Raw genomic sequence first — 20,537 nt, forward strand, 5'->3', positions numbered from 1 at the left:
CAGCTCGTGTTTTGCCCTGAGCGTGACTATGCTTAGGGATTGTCCAAGATGGATGGATGGGTGGATTGACACACAGACCCTGCCTCAAAGAAAGACTCGACCCTTTATACCTCTAAGTTGGAACTAACAGGATCCACTGGTTCTGATATCCACCGTCAGCCCAGGTTTCAGCAGGCAGACGTCCGCCGCATGAGAACGTCGCCACACCTGGCACTAACTGGGACCTCTGCTGTCAGCAGACAGGATAAGGACTAGCCAGGCCATGGAGCTGGGCTGTCCTCTCACCAGGACAGGCCGTGCCTCCAAGGTGAGGAGTGAGGTTCATGGGCAGGGCAGTATGCAGAGAAACTTTTCAAAGTGATCAGTTCTGTGTGGGTAAACAGGGGACTTCCCTCTCCAGGACTGTCAATCCTGCACGTGTTCCTCTACTCACTCCCCATCCATGGGCCCACCAAGCCGCATCAACTCCTGCTGGCAGTGTCCAAGCTGGCCATCCATCAGTACAGGAGGCGGGAGATGGATGGGGGTCAGTCTTCTGCGACTGTGTGGCCTTTTTCCAGACCCTTGCCCAGGCATGCGTCCTGTAGGTAGTATCCCATCTCCTTGGACTCCTTCTCACATCAGTGGACTCTGTCTGTGGTTCTCTTCTTGGCATCCCTCAATTTGACCCCGTGACCCTCCCCCGCAACATGCACAGAGTTTGTTCATTCTTTGGCCCCAGGAATCGGTTAAATTCTTGGTTCCTGGCCCCTCCCTCACCTGAGATGGGGCAGGGGGGCTTTCATTCTTTTCCTGGGCTCCTCCCACCATCCCAGGATTTAAAATAGGCCAGCCCCTTTCCCCAGCTACCATATTCGTGATAAGCTGAAAACAAAATGGACCCTTTTAAAAAAAATTGTTTAAAGGCATGGAGAAAAGTCTGGGGGCTGGCTTGGGAAGCTATTTTCACCCCTCCTTTGCCTTTTGACTTACTTGTATTTTTTCTAAGCCTCTCTGTTTACTCGGCTAATAAAGCCAGCTCCATGTCACTTACTGTCTGCTGCCTGGCATGCACATTTGCACCTGAGCCCAGCCCAGCCCACCTTGCTCAAATATGCAAAGCTGCTATGGAAAGCAGATACTGAATGCTCCAGCCGCCAGCTGGAAGCCTGTGCCAGTCTATCTGCCGCAGGTGAAAGTCACCTTGCCCCCAAACTCCTTGGGGAGCTCAGAGAGAGAGAGAGGCCTGCTTTGCCTTGAGCTTGTCCCAGCGTGGCAATCATTAATCAGATTCTTCGCATTCCTGACTGCTGGCCTGTTATGGAAGAATGACCAAGGGGGATCAAGTCAGCCAGGACTGGCAGCCAGACATGCAGCTCACTGGGAAGCTGGCACTTTCCGCAGCAGCTCTGCTTCTACTGACTTTGGCTTATAAAGTCTATAAGTCCCGGCCATCCAGCCGCAGGATCCGAAAAGCCGACCGTGGAACAGGCCAGAGAGAAAAGGCTGGATCTGGAAGGGGAGGCGCAGAAGAAATGCCACAGGGACTCAGGTACAGGCAAGTCAACAGCAATGGGGTGAGGCCAAGCAGCAGCAAAGGGAATCAAGGTGCGCACCTGGGTGGGACGGTCATGCCGGGAAATGCGCGGGGCCCACAAAGCACACCGCTCAGGGAAGATCAAAGGCTGCCGAAGGGGGAGGAGGAGGAGAAAGAGAAGGGAACAGAGGCTTGTCAGCTGGTCACTGAATCACAGCCAGGCAGAAAGCAGCCTGTTTCAGAGGGAGAGGGGCAGAGTCCAGGTGTGGTCCCGAGCGCGGGGCCGATGGCAACAGCAGACGGTGCAGAGCAGGAGGCGCCGGTGGCAGGAACAGAAGCCGGGGGTAAGCGTAACGTTTGCGGTCTGGCAAGCAAACCGGACGGCTCTGTAGAGGACAGCAGGGACGTAGCCTCGCAGCAATCTGGGTTTAGCGTCAGCCTCAGGCACAATCCTTGCAGCACCCAACCAGGAAACACTGCTGAGCTCACAGCAGCTGACAGATCCACCCCGAACACTGAGGAGGAGGAGGAAGTAGGAGACATGAGTGAGAGTTTGGTTTGGAACCAGGAGGCCTGCGCTGGCCAGGAGAGGATTCAGACCCTCAATGCCACGTCAGACATGGGCTTAGCCATCAATCAAAGCAATAAGAGGTCTGAGGCCTCCTACGCTTTCTCCTCTGTTGCAAAGATACAGGTGGAGGAAAACTATATTAAAGAGAGGCAGCCCAGGGAAGAAAAGCCACGGCAGTCCACATCCTCTGCTACTAGCCTGCGAGGCAAGGTCTATGACTACTACGTCCAGTCCACCTCGCAGTCTGTGTCGAAGGAGCGGCCCTGCTCGTACACCGGCTCGCTCTACGACCCTGACAAAATCCGTGAAGAGCTAAGTGAATATGAAACTTGGCTGCGCATGTCTACTCCCCAAGAACCAGCCAGGGAGTCGGCAGTGGGAGATGTAGACCGAGCATCACCAACAGCAAACACCCCACCCATCTCTCCCAGTCTCCTGCCTTCCAGACATCCCACAGAGAGTGGGGAGCCTGCAGACTGGGGTGGTGCATCTGATCAGGGCAGCTCCTTCCCACCCGCCCAGAAGACAGCTGAACCAGAACGCAGGTTGGGCAGGAAAGAGAGTTTCCACCAAATTGCAGATAACCCCGAACTTCAGGTGCAGATGGAAGGGTTTGGGGCTTTGACACCAGCCGGCAGAAGATCTGACTCAAGCACTCCCCCCACTAGTCCTCTCCGCTCCGGCTCCGTCGTTTCCTGGGTGGAATCGTTTCACAGGCTCCAGCCTCATGCAAGCAACGAACCCAGAGTGGAACTCATTGCTGGTGCCAACTTCTTCAAAGTCCCATTAAGCTTGCAGTCCGACGTGGACATCCACTTGGATTTGGGGAACTGCTATGATGTCCTGTGCATGGCCAAGAAGCAGAAAGTGGACAGTCTCCAGGAGGCAGCTTATAAGGTCATGAGCGACAATTACCTTCAGGTCCTGAAGAACCCGTCAATCTACGGGCGCCTCAATGCCAGGGAGAGGGAGCTGATCCTCCTGAGGAGGATGAAGGGCAGGAAGTACGTCACTGTGGCGGACGTCAGCACTCAGGAGCAGAGCTTGCACACCAGCAGGCTCTGTTACTATGATAATGAAGGCGACGTCTGGCATCCGCTGTCCTATATGCCGGTGGAGGCGGTTTCTAGGGGGTGTGCCGTCTGCAGCATGTTCAATTACCTCTTTGTGGTGGCTGGCTGCGAAGGGGTGGGCCAGCACCAGAAGCCTTCCAACAGGGTCTTCTGCTACAACCCCCTGACCAATATCTGGCAGGAGATCTGCCCACTGAACCAAGCCAGGCCTCATTGCAAGCTTGTCGCCTTGGATGGGCGCCTGTATGCGATTGGGGGAGAGTGCCTCTATACTGTGGAGAGGTACGACCCCCGCCAGGACCGGTGGGCCTTCACCGCGCCGCTGCCCAATGATACCTTCGCCGTGGCCCACACCGCAACGGCGTGCGACGGGGAGATTTATGTGACCGGGGGCACACTACGCTACATGCTGCTCCGGTACGTCAGCCGGTCGGACAGCTGGAAGGTCAGCATCGCCGGCGGGAGCAAGGACCGGACCACCGAAATGGTCACCGCCGGGGGCTTCATCTACCGCTTTGACCTCAACCGCAGCATGGGCATCAGTGTCTACCGCTGCAGCCCGAAAGCCAAGCTGTGGTACGAGTGCGCCACCAAACACACGCCCTTCCCGCCCTGCTTCCAGTGCGCCGTGGTCGAGAACCTGGTCTACTGCATCAGCCGCCAGTCCAACTTCAGGTTCCTGGCTGACTACGTCTCGCCGCGCTTCGGAGTCAAGGAGTTACAACTTTTCCCTTCCCCCCGAGGGACCCTCTTCCCCGTCGTCCTGGTGCTGCCAGACAGAGGCACGGTGCAAACAACGGTCTGATGGGAAGCTAAAAAAAAAAAAAAAACCCTGATTCTTCTCTCTTCTTTTGTCCTGTGCTCTTGGGCTAAAGGCAGCTCCCAGAGCCTGAGCCACAGAACTCAGAGCCTGGTCAAATCCGGACTTCCCTGAAGTCCAGGGATATTCACTTCCACAGATCTAATTCAGCCCATTATAGAGATGATCCAACTGTGACATTTGCATCCAAACTTTCAGGGGGGCTTTTATCCTTGGTTCAAGCCCTTCTCTACTTAAAAAGCAGCCAGCGGCCATGCAGGCCCTGGAGGGTGGGGAGGAACAAAGCAGGCTAACTGTATATTTCCATTGCTAGCAAATGCCTCCCGCTAGCCGTTCCCGTTCATCTGCCACAGAAGATGCAAACAGCGGGTGCATTGGGTGGGTGCCTTTGTTTTGTGGATCTTTAAATGCCTGTAAATGTGGGTGCAAATTAAATGCAGGCCTCAGGCTCCTGGGAAGTTGCCACAGGGGAGCAAAGTTTGGGACACCTCTACAGTAATTTTCCACCGTGCCTGGTGCGGTACGTCGCTATGCCTTACAGGCAGGGGGTGTTTATTATGTACCAGAAAGACAGTTGCAAAGGGAGCTCCCTGGAGGTTTTTCAAGTGTGCGGGTGGAGGGAGGGAGTCTGAAAGGGACAGCATCCAGACTGTGTCATTTCCACCAGTGCCATGCCAAGGACTTCAGCTGCCTGCGAGGGCTGGAACTGAGGCAGGGTATGGCCAGAGGCATCATCACCTAAAGCAAGCAGCTGAGTGGCGAGCCCCATGTCCCCGTGTCGGCAGCCCCAGCAGGGAGGCCGGGAGCTGAGTGGGCTGCGGCTGCGGAGCCAGCTCAGGGCTGTGGCACCCAGGCAGGGCATCAAGGGGGGAGCTGGCATTGTTTATGCCCAGGCCATGATCATTCAGCGAGTAAAGAGACAACTTCAGCCTCCGCCGGGCCTGCCAAGATGGCGCTTTCCAACAGCACGGTACGTTTTTGAATGGCTGGAGAACTGGGCCGCTTCCAAAAATAGCCCCAGGTCCCAGCCCACACCGAGTGCAGTTGCAGTTTCCATGGCAAACGTCAGTGAGGCGAACTTTGCCCCAGCTACTGAGCCAAGCACGGAGATCAGCTACCTGCTCTGGGCCTGGTTCACAGCTGTCCCGTGGCCCCTTTGCACTGGCAATGAAAAGCAGCGGCCCAGCTCCTCAGCGCACAAGGCTTTTCTTACAGCTGTCTGTGCTCCCCCTTCCTCCTCCTCAGCAAGAGCTCCAGGTACAAGGGGCATTCTGGGCGCGGCTGGGGGAAGGACGGGGGTGTGGCTGGGGTAGGTTTCTGTCCTGGGGATTCCCTGCTTGCCATAATGGGTATAAGGCAACTGGGTGAAAATTAAGGATCCACTAGCAGGCAAACTTGGGTCCAAACCAACCCCTGGCAGCCACAGAATCTGGGGAGACGTATGCCCCCTCAACTCTCTTTAGCCCCTACCCTTATTGCCTTCATATTTCAAAAAAAACCTCTGCTGCATTGATTATTATTGCAATGTCTTTATATTACAGTAGCACCTAGCGTCTCCAGTCTGGATCAGTCCCCACTGATGTAGAGCTGCGTAAGGCTAACTGTTGTGCTTTGGTCAAGTCATTTAACCGCTCTGTGCCTCAGTTTCCCCATCTGTAAAACGGGGATAACGATACTTAGCTACCTTACAGAGCATCGCTAAGCTAATTCAAGTCAGTGAAGACTATGAAAGCCCTTTCGTGCAAGATGCTATCTATTTATTGATCTTAGGGATATCCAAAGCACCTCTTGCCTTGTTATCTAAATGCTACCGAAGTACAAATGTTTGGTATTGAATACAACTAACCAAGATCGGGTGTTGTGCATCTTTTAAAATCTGTAATCGAACCTACAAGAAAGAAAAAGATTGGTAACAAGATTCTGAAGTGAGTTAGCAAATTAAAACAAGAATGTCTTTGCAAAAAGTTTTAATGGGCACAACTGCCTTAATATCTGATCCTGCACACGGAGCCAGTGCAGCTCTCTATTGGTCAAGCAGATGCTAAGGTATAAGCTGGCCAATTGTCTCAGCTCTGATTGGCTCAGGGCAAAAGGGATTTCACACGTTTTGAAGGAGGCACTGCAAGGTAAAATCCTTTAACAAGAGCAAATGAGTCCCTTAACATAAGGGCTGGGACCAAGATGTGACGTTGCACTCCATAATGCTTTATAGAAATATGCTTAGGAGTGTAAATATGACATAACTGGAATATATTTTATGCTACATATGCCATGTAACATATCTTTGCAAAGGTTATGTTCTGCTATTCATCCTATTCATGTGCGTGTATCATTTTTATATCTGAAGTTAGGGGCGTTGGCTCTATGCTTTTATTTGAAATGTTTGCTGTAGAAAGCACCTAAGGCAGATTTGATCAACATAGTGTGAGGCGGTTATTCAAGTAAATGGAAGTACTTGGCTAACAATGGACCTTGATAGACGCCAATCCACATCTGAGCTTTCCTGGGAATGTTCCTAAACTTAATTTCCCCAATACTAATTTCTCCCTACTGTTACTCACGCGTTCCTGTCAACTGTCTGTAATGGGTCACTCTCTTACCACTTCAAAAGTTATTTTTCCTCCCTTGGTATCCTGCTGTTAATTGATTTATCTTGTTAGACTGACCTCACACTTGGTAAAGCAACCCCCTATCCTTTCATGTATTTATACCTGCTCCGGTATTTTCACTCCATGCATCCGATGAAGTGGGTTCTAGCCCATGAAAGCTTATGCCCAAATAAATTTGTTAGTCTCTAAGGTGCCACAAGGACTCCTCGTTGTTTTTGTAGAGAACTAAGTCATTCATGGACATGTGACTTGGCCATGTGACTCCAAAACTCCATCTTGTAGAGGGGATTCTACACAGGGGGAGGGAGGTGTTTAGACCCACAAGGAGAAACTATATAAAACCTTGGGAGACCCCTCCATTTGGTCTTCAGCTGGCTCAAGAGATAGCCTCTCCACCCCCAAAGGATACCTGAAAGATACTGGAACAAAGGACAGTAACCACAGGGGTGTGAGTGATTACTGGACTCAGACTAGAAGGAGGCTCGTCTGTAAAAGAAGCTTATTGAAACATCTCTGAGGGTGAGATTTTATCTGTATTCAGTTTTCTTACTGTATTAGGCTTAGACTTGCGTGTTTTATTTTATTTTGCTTGGTAATTCACTTTGTTCTGTCTGTTATTACTTAGAAACACTTAAATCCTACTTTTTGTATTTCACAAAATCACTTTTTACTTATTAATTAACCCAGAGTATGTATTAATACCTGGGGGAGGGGGGCAAACAGCCGTGCATCTCTCTCTGTCAGTGTTATAGAGAGAGAACAATTTATGTATTTACCCTATATAAGCTTTATACAGAGTAAAATGGATTTATTTGTGGTTTGGACCCCATTGGGAGTTGGGTATCTGAGTGCTGGAGACAGGAGCACTTCTTAAGCTGTTTTCATTTAAGCCTGCAGCTTTCGGGGGGACGTGGTTCAGACCTGGGTCTGGGTTTGCAGCAGGCTAGAGGGTCTGGCTCAAACCAGGGAGGGCACTGAAGTCCCAAGCTGGCAGGGCAAGCAGGGGCAGAGATAGTCTCAGCACATCAGGTGGCAGTCCCCAAGGGGCTTTCTGTGATCCAACCCATCACACACGGAAAAGAAACTTTAGGAATAAAATTAAAGGTGTGAATTTTATCACAGTCATGGAGGAGGAGAACCAGGGAATGGTGATAATAAAGATATCAAGGTCTGATCCAAAGCCCACTGCAGTCAATCAAGAAAGCGTGCCCCCCAGCAGAGGTAGACAGACGTATGCTAGCTTCACTCAAGCTATTGGGCTAAAAATAGCAGTGTGGATGAGGCATCTCCAGTTGTGGTTTGGACTAACTAACCCCTCAGGTCCAAGGGGGTCAAACAAAGCATCCCGTTCAGCCCCAAATTAAATCTTTCCATTTTGAACCTTTTTGAGAAGACAATTAAATTGAAGGAAATTTCTAAACAAAAAGTTGCTTCGATTCGAAAAATCAAAATGTTTGATTTTGAAAATTTAAATCCTGGGATGGTGGGAGGAGCCCATGAAACGGCCAAATAAAACAGTTGTAATTTTCGGGGGGGGGGGGGGGAGCGGGGGAAGGCGGGCGGCTGAAACAATTCAGCAAAATCAAAGGGGGTTTGCAACATAGAATCATAGAATATCAGGGTTGGAAGGGACCCCTGAAGGTCATCTAGTCCAACCCCCTGCTCGAAGCAGGACCAATTCCCAGTTAAATCATCCCAGCCAGGGCTTTGTCAAGCCTGACCTTAAAAACCTCTAAGGAAAGAGATTCTACCACCTCCCTAGGTAACGCATTCCAGTGTTTCACCACCCTCCTAGTGAAAAAGTTTTTCCTAATATCCAATCTAAACCTCCCCCACTGCAACTTGAGACCATTACTCCTCGTTCTGTCATCTGCTACCATTGAGAACAGTCTAGAGCCATCCTCTTTGGAACCCCCTTTCAGGTAGTTGAAAGCAGCTATCAAATCCCCCCTCGCTCTTCTCTTCTGCAGACTAAACAATCCCAGCTCCCTCAGCCTCTCCTCATAAGTCATGTGTTCCAGACCCCTAATCATTTTTGTTGCCCTTCGCTGGACTCTTTCCAATTTATCCACATGTTTTGGCGCGGCTGAATCTGCCTTTTTTCTTGCACAAAAAAACCCCCAAAAAACCGAAACACAAAGTTTGGCCAACAATGTCACCCAGCTCTAGTCAATGGCTCATGACCCTGAACTAATGCTAACAAATGTGATAGTCGGTATGGGTTCTTGATTGTGCATGGGGTGTTCTGGGTCCTACAGAATGGTTCACACAGCCCTCGTGTGAACCCAGGGGTCCTGACCAAAATTCCAAGTTGGGTTATACAATTATGTCGCTCAAAATTTCCCCTATCCTTTCAGTTGTATAAATTATTCTTCATTATTCTTCTGAAACTACTACACAGCATTGTTATTGGCTGTCAAACAGCTGCCATGCTCAATCTCAGAGGTGGCTGCATTTCCATGGTGGGGGGGGATCTCCGGTATGTGCCTTACCTGGCTCACAATGGAAGGCGTGCTGAGGATTAACAAAAGCTTATAAAATGCTTAGTGATCAAAAAAATGATGGTGCTGTGAGGCACAAAGTATAATTATGTGTTACTCGCTTTTGATCTCAGTATATTTGACCCAAGGTTAATGTTCTTTAAAGGTACATTTTACGGGTGTGAATGTGGAAATATCCTCAATGCAGGTTTTCATTTTTAAACTCATTCATGTCAATTTTACAAAGATTATTACTGTGTAATCACATGCCCTATTACGATATCCTTATTACTGTAAATGCCCCCAAATGGCATAATTAAGATCCATAACCTGCCACAATCATTACTGTGCTTTCCATCCATCCTGGGTGTTTCAAAATACAGTTTTGTCAAAGCACCAAAAGCAATTAATCAGGAGTGCACGGTAAGTGATCACAAGTTTTTAATTTGCAGGGAGGCCTAGTGTTTTTTGAGCGTGCATGAGGCCAAACTGTTCCAAAGTCCACAGTGTGTGTGGGGAGAGGGGGAGGGAGGGGGCGTCCACTGACTTCAGTAGGTTTTGGATCGGCCCCTAAAAGAGGATAGTGAAGTGCTCTCCAGGGCCTTGATCCTGCAAACTTTTCTACATGTGCTTGTTTTTTTACACATACAAGTAGGCCCCTTGATTTGAAAGGAGCCCCTCGCATGCGTAAAGTTAAGTGTCAGCAAGAGCAAGGCCCATATGTCTGCAGGGTGTAAATGCAAAGGAGGACAACTATTGACAATGCAGTGGAAACAACGAAGGATAGTGGGATCATAGAATCATAGAATCTCAGGGTTGGAAGGGACCTCAGGAGGTCATCTAGTCCCACCCCCTGCTCAAAGCAGGACCAATCCCCAACTAAATCATGAATGAAACCAAGTAAAGAATCATTTAGGATGAAATGCTGGGTTTAAACCAATGTTCAACTATTGGGGGTTAGGCTAGGGTGACCAGATGTCCCAATTTTATAGGGACAGTCCCGATTTTTGGGTCTTTTTCTTATATAGGCTCCTATTACACACACACACACCCCCATCCCGATTTTTCACACTTGCTGTCTGGTCACCCTAGGTTAGGCAGAGATTTCACCAGGGGCAGGTTTCCCATAACTGCCTAAATCGGCATTTCATGCACATTCCTCTAAAGCATCTGGTAGTAGCCTTTCTCTCAGGGTCTGGTCCAGTATGGAAATTCCGATCAAAAACCAGCCTAACCAGGAGATCTATTATGCTGTACATAAATCTCTTAAGAGATGAGCCAGTGGCTTGGACATTAGCTTGGGACATGGGGACCTGGAGTCAAGTCCCTGCTCTGCCACAAACGTCCTGTATGACCCTGGACATGTCACTTAGCCTCTCCGTGCCTCAGTTCCCCCATCTGTACAATGGGGTTAATAGCCCTTCCCTACCTCAGAGGGGCCATGTGAGGATAGATACATTACCACAGTATCTGAGCACCCACAATCATTCATGAGAAACAGAGCAGTACCTTAGATAGATTTAGTTTAAAACCACAAAACAGCTTTGGAGACCATGGCAGAGAGAGGCTAATGGATTGTTCCCATCTCCAGTTTGTATGAGAGCAAGGGACTAATGGCTTTGACTAGAAGCCAGGCAGATGATGGGAAATCTCCCCTCCTCCCACCCATGCACTCTCCAAATTATTAGTCATTCTGTTTAGCTTGGGGTGACATTTGTAAGATGAGGCACATGAGGGACGTTCTGTGTCTGAGTACGGGCTGTTCTGAAGGCACCTGGCTGCTGTGGGACGCTGGGCAGATGTCAGGTAACCATGTTGAGTTAGCCCTGCTCAAAAAGCACCTGTGCCCTTGTGATCTAAATGGCTTTTGAGTGTGGGTGTCTGTGTGGGTGTGTGCGTGTGGGTGTCCCTTGCTACAGGCTGCGTCAGAACCAAAGACAAAACAGCAGCTGCCTCCAGAAGACAGGGAGAGGCCTGGAAATTTAGAGGCACAGAAAACAAATGTCATACTGAAACAGAAATTGCTCAGGTACCACAGTGCATCCGGCACTAACAGCCACATGGGAGCCTTCAGAAAAGGAAATGAAAAGCTGGTACCTATAACCTGATGGCTTTTAGTAGCACATCAATTGACATGAAGGAGGAAGCCATGACTCATGGACAGGCAATGCAGCAGCACTGGTGAAACATGGAGGGGACCTCAGCTACAAGGTGTAACGGGCAGCTAGAAGTGTGGGATTCTGGGGTCTGATTTTCCAGGGTGCTGAGCATCCACAACTCTCATTGAAATCAACAGGAGCAGCTGGTGCTCAGCGTCTTTGCACAGCCGGCCCCAGGTTCTTGAGATGATATTGTCGGTGCTCAGAAGTTCATTGGGGTTTGCAACATGGGAGTTGTCTTGTTACGAGGGTTTTTCATTCACACGGATTAGCTTGCCACTTGCAGAACAACCTCACCAACATATGTGAAAAGGTCAGAAGACAAATAGCCATGGGAGACCATGTATCGAAGTGCAGAGGCTTGCAAATATACAGTTCTATGCCCATAATCAATAGCTGAATATCTTAATGAAATTCCAGCATGTGCATCCCAGAATGACAAAACACCCCAAACAAGTTTAAATAACAATAAATAGTGAAATAACACAATAAACCCAGCCAGGCTGAGAGAGATGATCACATTAAAATGTCAGGCCGATTACAAGAAGAAAATCAATCCCTCCTATCTGCGCAAGGAAAACATTATGTGATTTGAGAGATATTTCTACTTCAATAATACACATAATTGTATTCCCCAGCCGCCCTGTCCATCAAAGCTGCAGCCAGCTCTTTTCAGCTGGGCAGTCTCAAGGTGATGCCCAGTGTGGAGGGAGATCACTTCTGCTTCTATCCATCAAACAGGATTTTTAGCAAGTCCCCACTATGCACTTAGGGATACACACACCGACTCCGTGGGTGCTCCAGGACTGGAGTATCCATGGGGTGGGGGGGAGGAAGTGGGTGCTGAGCACCCATCAGCAGCCCCCCTATCAAAACTTCCCCCCCCCGCACCACCTGCTCAGCAGTGGGCCCCGCCAATCAGCACCTCCCCACTCCTCCCCGCGCCTCCCACCTGCCACAATCAGCTGTTTTGCGGTGTGCAGGAGGCTCTGAGGGGGAGAAGGGAGGAGCAAGGATGTGGCACGCTTGGGGGAGGGGTGGAATGGTCAGGAAGAGGTAGGGCGGGGTGGAGCCTTGGGGGAAGGGGTGGAGTAGGGGCAGGGCCTGGGGCAGAACCAGGGGTCGCGCACCCCCCAGGACATTGGAAAGTCGGCGCCTGTGGCCAAGATAGCCATAAAATCAGGTCCCAAGGTCATGCTGGCAATACTGAAGGCTCAGTAAAAGAGACTGCTCAGAAAGAAAAAGAGAGACCAATCCATAACTTTGCCCAGAACTCAATCCAGACCTTTTTTGAGGTTAGACTCAGTGACAGATTGATTCTTTCTGTTGCCCATGGCTGCCACTAACAGGTGTCAATGGCTGAGCGCACACTGGAATTCTCCATTGTTCTCACGGGGAGCTGAGCTCTTTTGAACATCTGCGCCTACGAGTGTCACATCTGCCCACCCTTCGTCATGTACAGATCTGGACTGGCTACAGAGTTTGCTTATATCCACCAGATACACTCGTCATAGGATCCTTTAGTGCTCTGCCAGGTATGACCGAGGTTAGTTTAAATAAGGTATTTTGCCACACCGTGCCACCTAACGACAGAACAGGGCAATACAATGTTAGCATTCCAGTCCATCTCTCCCTTTAAGTTTGATGTTCCTACCATTTACACTATCACACCATCTTTCAAGTTCAGTACGTATCAGTCTGTTAGGTGTCCCTGACCGGACATGAGGCTTTTTGCACACTCTGTGCACGGAGGCTGGAATATGTCCCTCTTCGGCTACGGCTACACGACACAGCTCTCCTGCCAACAAAAAACTTCTGCCCCCCACGAGCAGCAGCGGCTTTGTTGGCAGGAGAGCGCTTCTGCCCACGAAGCCCTGTTCACACTGGCACTTTTTGTTGGTAAAACTTTTGTCGGGTGCGGGGGGGTGTTTTCTTCACACCCCTGAACGACAAAAGTTTGGCGGATGAAGTGCCAGCGTAAACAGAGACTTAGCTTAGGAATTCTCTTTCCTGGCCTCAGGGCTTTTATGATAATAACTTTTAACACTCATGTGTCTGTTTGCGGTTTCTAAGCTAGTTTCAGGTTTTTCAAGTTTGTCAAGTTGCTCTAGCGTAGTGGTTTTCAACCTGTGGTCCCCGGATCCCTGGGGGTCCACAGACTATGTCTAAGGGGTCTGCAAAAGGTTGTCCTTACCATAGAACAGTGGTTTTCAACTGTGTCTAAGATTTCCAAAGGAGTCCACATCTCCATTTGAAATTTTTTAGGGGTCTGCAAATGAAAAAAAGGTTATGAACCACTACTCTAGGTTTTGCTGTTTCACCACTTCAGACTGTTTTGCTATTTGAATAACTGTGTGTAGGGTTATGTCTCTTTTTAATTTGAGCTGCCGTGGAAGGTTTTTATCTGTAGCCAGCCTGTCTCTGATATTTTCATGTTTTACATTCCCCCAAATCAGTTTTCCGGCTGTGTATGCTCCGCTCTTATGAAAAACATTCAATAGTTTTCCCTGGTCCTTGCATTCGCTGGTGAAAACATGCTCTTTCATAAATCACATTTCTCTGAGGTACAAATTATGCATCAAATATAGCCAGGACCCTTTCATAGTCATTTGTGACTATCTTCAGTCAAGACAAAGGATTTAAAGATATGCCCTGCTTGCTTCTCCACAGCATATATTAAAAGATACCTGTATATCTCCAGTTTCTTAGTGGAGCTTAGTAGCAATGTGAAACCTTGCAAAAATATCATTCCTAGTCTGTCCACTCTGAAGGTTTGTCAAAGCTGAAGATCTCTGGGGCATGTTGGTGACCTCCTTAGTTTACTTCTGACAACATGTCATGTACTTCTGTACCAGATATGGACCGGCTACAGAGCTTGCTTATACACACCGGATGCACTCATTATCAGATGCTTTCCCAGGTATGGCTGAAGTTTGCTTAAATAAGGTATTTACACACAGTGCCACCTAGTGGCTGAACAGTGTAATACAATTTAGCATGCAATTACACCTCACCATCTGACCGTAAGAATGAGAAGAAATAACACTTGCCTTCATCCCTTGTAGCTTACTCCAATTGCTCAGGGAGTAGAGAGACCATCCACTGAGCCCTAACACAGTACCAGGCTCAGTCAGACTCAAACAATCATGGAAACATTTTCTGGGAAATCTTTTGCCTATCCCTTTTCCCCTCTCATCACTGCTGGATGTCACCCCCTTGTTTAATGATGCCTTAAGGCTTCTCCCATCATTTGCATGGATTAATCCATTGCAGGTTAAGGTAACATGTCCTCATTATTTTGCATGTTCACATGCCTTTGATCTTCCAGGTAATGACCATAACAAGATGCAGAAATATCTTGAGAAAAGCCTGTTATTACAGGAGTTGCACATAGATATTGCAAATCCTACATCTTTAGATTAGTATTCACTTTTTTGGGTACATCTGGGAACCAAACTTCTGAGGTTTGCCTATTACCAATCAGTGCCTTGCTGCAAAAAAACAAACAAAAACAAAACAAAAAAAACGAAGCACTCCTTAATTCCCCAGCATACACAAGTGGTTCACAAGCCTCTGTCACTAGGTTAAATATGATGCTCCATTTCAGATCTGTGGATCTGGATAAAATTATGGTTTTTGTAAGCATAGTGCCACTGTAAAAGGCACTTGGGATCAGTAAAAGAAATACAAATGCTGGAATGGCTTCAGAATCCAGGTTCCTTTAAAAGGCCACTATAAGATAGATTCTCCTTTTAACCTTTGTGCAACTTCCATTAACAATAATGATGGGAGCTACATGTGCTCACGGAAAGGGGAAAGTGAACATACATGATGGTGCCAGGGACAGAAAGCCCTGGGAATAGTTTTTCAGCCTTAGCTAAAGGGAAGTGGATTAGAACTATACATGAGCACAAGCTCAACATTTGGGCTTGGTTCCATAGGCCTGCCAACCCCCGGCTTTCAAAAAGCCAGGCATCAGGCCCCCCAGATCAAAAGATTGTCTTAAAACCCATGATATTTAATATATTTTGAGTTCTTTTTATGTAGCTTCTGTTTTTTAAATCTTTAGGGTGCACTTGAATCATATTTTTACCTTGCAATCATGAGGATTAATAGCTTCCTTTTTTAAAAAAATGAAAGCTGAGGTTCTCACATATCACGTGACTCCAAGGAACCCCCACAAATATCACAAGACCCACAATAAACATCATGAGATTTGGCAACATTATTTATTTCCATAAGGATCCATAAATTCAGTAGCGTGTATAAGGTATCTGAGTCTGCAGAACAGAGCTGGGAATGCAATTAGAAAAGGTTTCCTGATGGATTCCTCTGGCCTTACTCCTACAGCGTATGTCTACACAGCAATCAGGACAGCATGTGTTGGCAAACCCAAGCTAGCTTTGAATGATAGCAGTGTAGCCGTGGTGGTATGGAGTAGCCACGCAGGTAAGTACCTATCCCATGACACCCCCCATGCTACTATGATGTCACTGTTATTTTTAGTGAGCTGACATGGGGATCAAAGCTAGCGCAGGTATGACTACCATGCTGCAATCACATCTCCCAATCACTGTGTTGACATACCCACAGACTGAAATTCATCCATTTGCGAAGGACCAGCACAAAGACCTGTGTGCCCCAGTGAAGCCCTATTTCGAGGCCTTGAATGGCACTTAAGTCACATAGGCCTTGTGTCAGCTTTGACTCTGCACAGGGGTCCATTTCCCCGTACATGCCGAGCAAGAGGAACTGGGACAGGCAGCTCTGCTCACTGCTGGGCAGCGCCACCTCCTGGCCGGTGTGGGAATGAGCTGATTCCAAGCCGACGCCCCTTCCTGCAGTTTCACTCCATCACTCTCCATCTCTCTCTCTCTCTCTCAGTCTACAGCCCCTCGCTCGCTCCAGGAATCGAGTTGCCAACCCTCCAGGGTTCTCCAGGAATTAAAGATTAACGATAATATCATGTGATGAAACCGCCAGGAATTCGTCCAACCAAAGTTAGTAACCCTATCCAGTAGCTGCTGGTTCTCCTTTGTAACTGAGCCCTCCGGCCAGCTCACTAAGTAGCTTCCCCTTCCAGCAGGGAGTCCTTCAAAGTCTTCCTGTTCAAGCAGCATCAGGCAGGCCTCACGCCCACCGCCCTGACCCTGTCTCTCCTGCAGTGACACAGGCAGTCTTCGAATTCACTGCCCCAAACAGTACCCCTCGGCAGTGGTTGGTAGGGGAACCCAGGCCTGCCCTCTTCTCTGGGTTGCAGTCCAAGGCCATTTACCAAGCAGCCAAGATCTGCAGCTTCCCTAACCTTACTGGTCTCACCGCTGGACTTCTTCCTACCTTGCTTCCACTCTTCCTAGTCAGACCCCTCTCCCCTAAGGCTCACTTGGTCTCAGGGATTCATATCCCTGAGTCCCTCTCCCTTCCCTCAAGGAAACTAAATATTTTGCAGAGACACTTGTGATTTGCGGTGGCTTTTCATGTCCAAATTGCCTTCCATTTTCTTTTAAACCATCCAGACACATTTGAAAGTGGTCAAAATTTCAAACAATTTTGTCAAAGCAAAACATTTTGTTTGACTCCAAATGATTTTTTTTTTGATTTAGCAAAAATTACCAATGCACCAAAAAATCTGTTATGTACCCGGCGCTCAGAAGAGCGGGCACTATGAAAGGATCTACCGAGTAGAGAATGGAAAGGAGTCCAAGTAAAAGCTTGGGACAGAAACTCTACTGGCATAAGTTGGTGTAACCTCAAGGAAGTCGATGGAAATGCGCTGAATTATACCAGTGAAGGGTCTGGCTGCCTGTGCCCCTTTCTGAAAGGGCAAGATGGTACCTCCCACCAGCAAAACCAGAACCCAGCTTTGACATAGGCATGGTTCAGAGTTCACTGAAACGGTGCAGCTCCAGGTCTAATCAATCCCCGGCCAATGCACCCCTCGGATGACCCCCAAGACCATCCTTTAGCAGGGTGACAGAGGTGAGCTCATGCTTCCAGGCTGGGTTTATTCAGCTAGAAGAGGCAGGTGGGATTAGGCTTTGAGCCTAGCCGCACTGCACTGCTGAATGGCATTGCCACCTAAGTAACGGCAGGTTAAATGTCACAGGCCAGAGCGAGCCCGGAAATGCTCTGGGGACGTCAGCCAGCACCTTGCAAGCGTGGAGAGGTCAGCGTTAATGAAAGATGCTATCGGGGAGCCGGCTTGCAGCCAGATAAACATAATTAGCAGTATTTGCAGAAGATGAACCTTGGCAGGCGACAGGTGGGGAATGGAATCGGCAGGGGGAGAGGAACATGTCCCCTTGTGATAGTTTTGGAACAAACAGAGCCATTTGGAGGGCTTCCAAGCCAGAACAGCAGCCTTGTGAATGACTATTTAATTAAAATCTGCACAGAGTTTGAAGGGAGACAGGCTCAGAGTGAATAAGCACGGCAATGAAATATGCCCAGACTCCAGCATAAAGTTCCCCTTTTTATGCTCTGGCCTTTGCTTAAGCCATTGATGGCTTTTGATTCACTAGCTACAGCAAAGACAGAGCATTCGCCAAACCCTTTTTCAATCCCGCCGGGAGTTTTTCCAGGGGTTATAGCCATGTGATAGTTTAGAATGTGTCAGTGATGGCATCATAAACACATATCAGAAATACTATAAAAAAAAATCCACCCCTGGCTGGAGTTGGCCATCTGAGGGCTCAGACCAAAGGAGAATTTTCTTCCCCACCAAATAAAATCAATACGGTCATTTTTAACTCACAGGAAACCCAGAAAGAAAAAAGAAAAGGAGGACTTATGGCACCTTAGAGAAAAAACATCTTGAACAGCTCCAGAGAGTGTTGTCTTTGTCTCTTCTTTTGCATGACTCAAAAATGGCTTTAGCAACAGGGCAGATGTGGAATCCCATTGCATGCTCCAGAAATTATGTCCTTCCCCTGCACAGCTGAAACTCACTGTCAGGTCCTGTGGCCGTCGACATGGGGCAGCACAGATTTCTCCCCATGGCCTCCCCTCCCATCCACGGTCTCCCTGGCCAGAGTCCTGCAGTGGGTTAAACTCTTGCCAGCAGCGGCATGGCTGAGGGGTGCAGTCTGGGGCCCACTGTGCCGTAGAACCTTCCTACCAAGCTCGAGCCCAGCAGGGGGCAGCGATGCTCAGCTGAGCAAATGCAGAGCCTCCCTGCAGCTTAGCCAGTCGGAGCTGTCCAGGGACGAATCTGCTGTTTTGCAGTCTCTGCAAAAGCTTCCCTTTAATCGCTGCAGCTTTACAATTCGATCTCCTTTTGGGTGCTTAGACAAATAATCTTGTCGTCTCTTTCACCATTGCAAAAGGCTTCCGCTTAAATCCCTTCCTTACCTTTCCATTCTCTTCCCCCTTCTGGGGAGGCAGGAGCCGGTTTTAAATATATGCCTGAAGCACGAAGGTGGTGGAATGGGGTGGGGGGCAGGGAACACACCAGACAAGAGGACTGGGTGACTCAGGGGCTGGGTCGTGGGGAAGAGAGATGAGGTCGTAGGTCCAAAGACAGCTCCTGCTCTGAAGTGATGGGTTGTTACCATCTGATCGTGCACCAAGCTGGGTCCCAGTGGAGAGGCGTCCATGAGGCAGGGTCACAACTGGACCGTTTGTTGTCACAGTCTCAGCCAAGTTCTGAATGGACCATGGCACCTCAACGCCCTTCTCAGCCCAGTGCAGGTTCCTCCCGGTCAGCGCTGAGGCCTATGGGGCAGCCCACGAGACAGGCCTGTCCTGTGGCTAGATAGCCTAGGAGACAGCAAAGCCCTCTGTCAGGCGAGCACCAAATCCCCTATTAGGGTGGAAAAATGCCCTGCCCGTCAAGGCAAGGCCTGTTGTTCCCAGCGGAGCCAGCGCTGTGCTTCCTTGCCAAGAAATATAAAACGGAGATGGGAAGAGAAGAAGCAATCGCCTAATTGGAGCAGTTTGTAGCCTAAACAGGACCCCTTCATCATGGGCCCCAGTGGGAGAACAGTGAACAGAGCCTTCTCCGAGCCACTGGGAAGGCCTAGCAGTTAACATTTAGAAGATGAGCTTGCAATGAGCACAACCTAAATGAGCTCCCGGGAGAGCCACACGTGTCAGAGCCAGAACAGCTGATTTCCCTGCCACAGTCCTAGCGGGAATGCTTAAGCAAGAGGAGCGGAAGCCCAGGCAAGCCATTCATTATGGCTGCAACCATCAGGAAGAAGCTACTGGAGCAGCCCGGCTACTCCCACACGCCGGGGAGACCATAGGCCATAACGGCATGAGGGAGGTTGAAGGGGAAGACGTGCTCTCGCTGCCCCCCGCAAACACACACTTAAGCGGATATTGCTCTGTCGGGTCCTGCTCCCCCACCCACACCTTCAACCCTCCCCTCTGCACCAACACTTAAACTTCCTCTCCGCAGAAACACTCGTTCAATGCGGATGAAAGGGATGGCGGGTAAAATACAAGCCGGTCTCACCTAGAGTGAGGTAACAAGAGCTTCTCTGTGCGCTCCACACGCTCACAAGAGTAAACCTAGCAATGGCATTCCGTAACTGTCTACTTCTTACTCCACTAGGGAAAGCCAGATCCTATCGCACCCTGGCAGCACTTCCTGCCTGATCCTGGTCCCAGACCCCCTCTGTGATCCCGCTCCCTCTCTCCTCAGGAGCCGACCGACCATCCCTTTAAATTCAATCCCTCCCCTCACACCGAAGATCCAAATGGGCCGTCTGGGTGGATGTTCTATCCAAGAGTCCAAGCTTCTGTGACACTCTACATTCACCGGCAAACAATCTTCCTGGTCTTCATCCCACACCATGCCCCACTACACAATTTCGCTTAACACACATCCTATGATGTCTCCTACCACACAATTCCATGTTAACATAGTCCCTTCTCCACACACCCGCATCCTGACCATCCGCACCCTCTGCTGTCCTACTCCTGGACTCCCTGAACAACTCAGCCAATGCACCCCAATCCCGTCCGATGGCACTAAGGTCCCATGGTGACAAATGAGGTACAAGAATCCCTATAGATTAGATCATATTACAGTAACCCCTTCTGTTCCAGGGCTGGGCTCTGGGGCGCCGCAATCCAGTTCCCACCTACTTTCCAAAACCAACCCCATCAAGACTACACTATTGACTCCGGATTCCCCTCACCCCCATTACAGCAGAGAACTTTGCAACAGACAACCTGAATCCCAGTGGAGAGATCCCCAGCCCTACAAGATCCCAATAGATCTTCATAGATTGATGGGAGGGAGCACCTACGACTGTGTGGACTTAATCTGGGACAGGTATATTAACTGAATTGGAGTCAGGG

General features: G+C 49.2%; 1 protein-coding gene across 1 annotated transcript; it reads left to right on the forward strand.

Moving 5' to 3' along the window:
- The first annotated feature begins 1,307 nt into the window (after positions 1–1,307).
- Positions 1,308–3,965, forward strand: KLHDC7A (kelch domain containing 7A). The gene has a single exon (XM_077837557.1). The coding sequence runs from the start codon at positions 1,308–1,310 to the stop codon at positions 3,963–3,965; it is 2,658 nt and encodes an 885-aa protein (XP_077693683.1).
- Positions 3,966–20,537: the final 16,572 nt, after the last annotated feature.

The sequence above is a fragment of the Eretmochelys imbricata genome, chromosome 18, assembly GCF_965152235.1.
Source record: "Eretmochelys imbricata isolate rEreImb1 chromosome 18, rEreImb1.hap1, whole genome shotgun sequence".
Taxonomy (NCBI): Eukaryota; Metazoa; Chordata; order Testudines; family Cheloniidae; genus Eretmochelys; species Eretmochelys imbricata.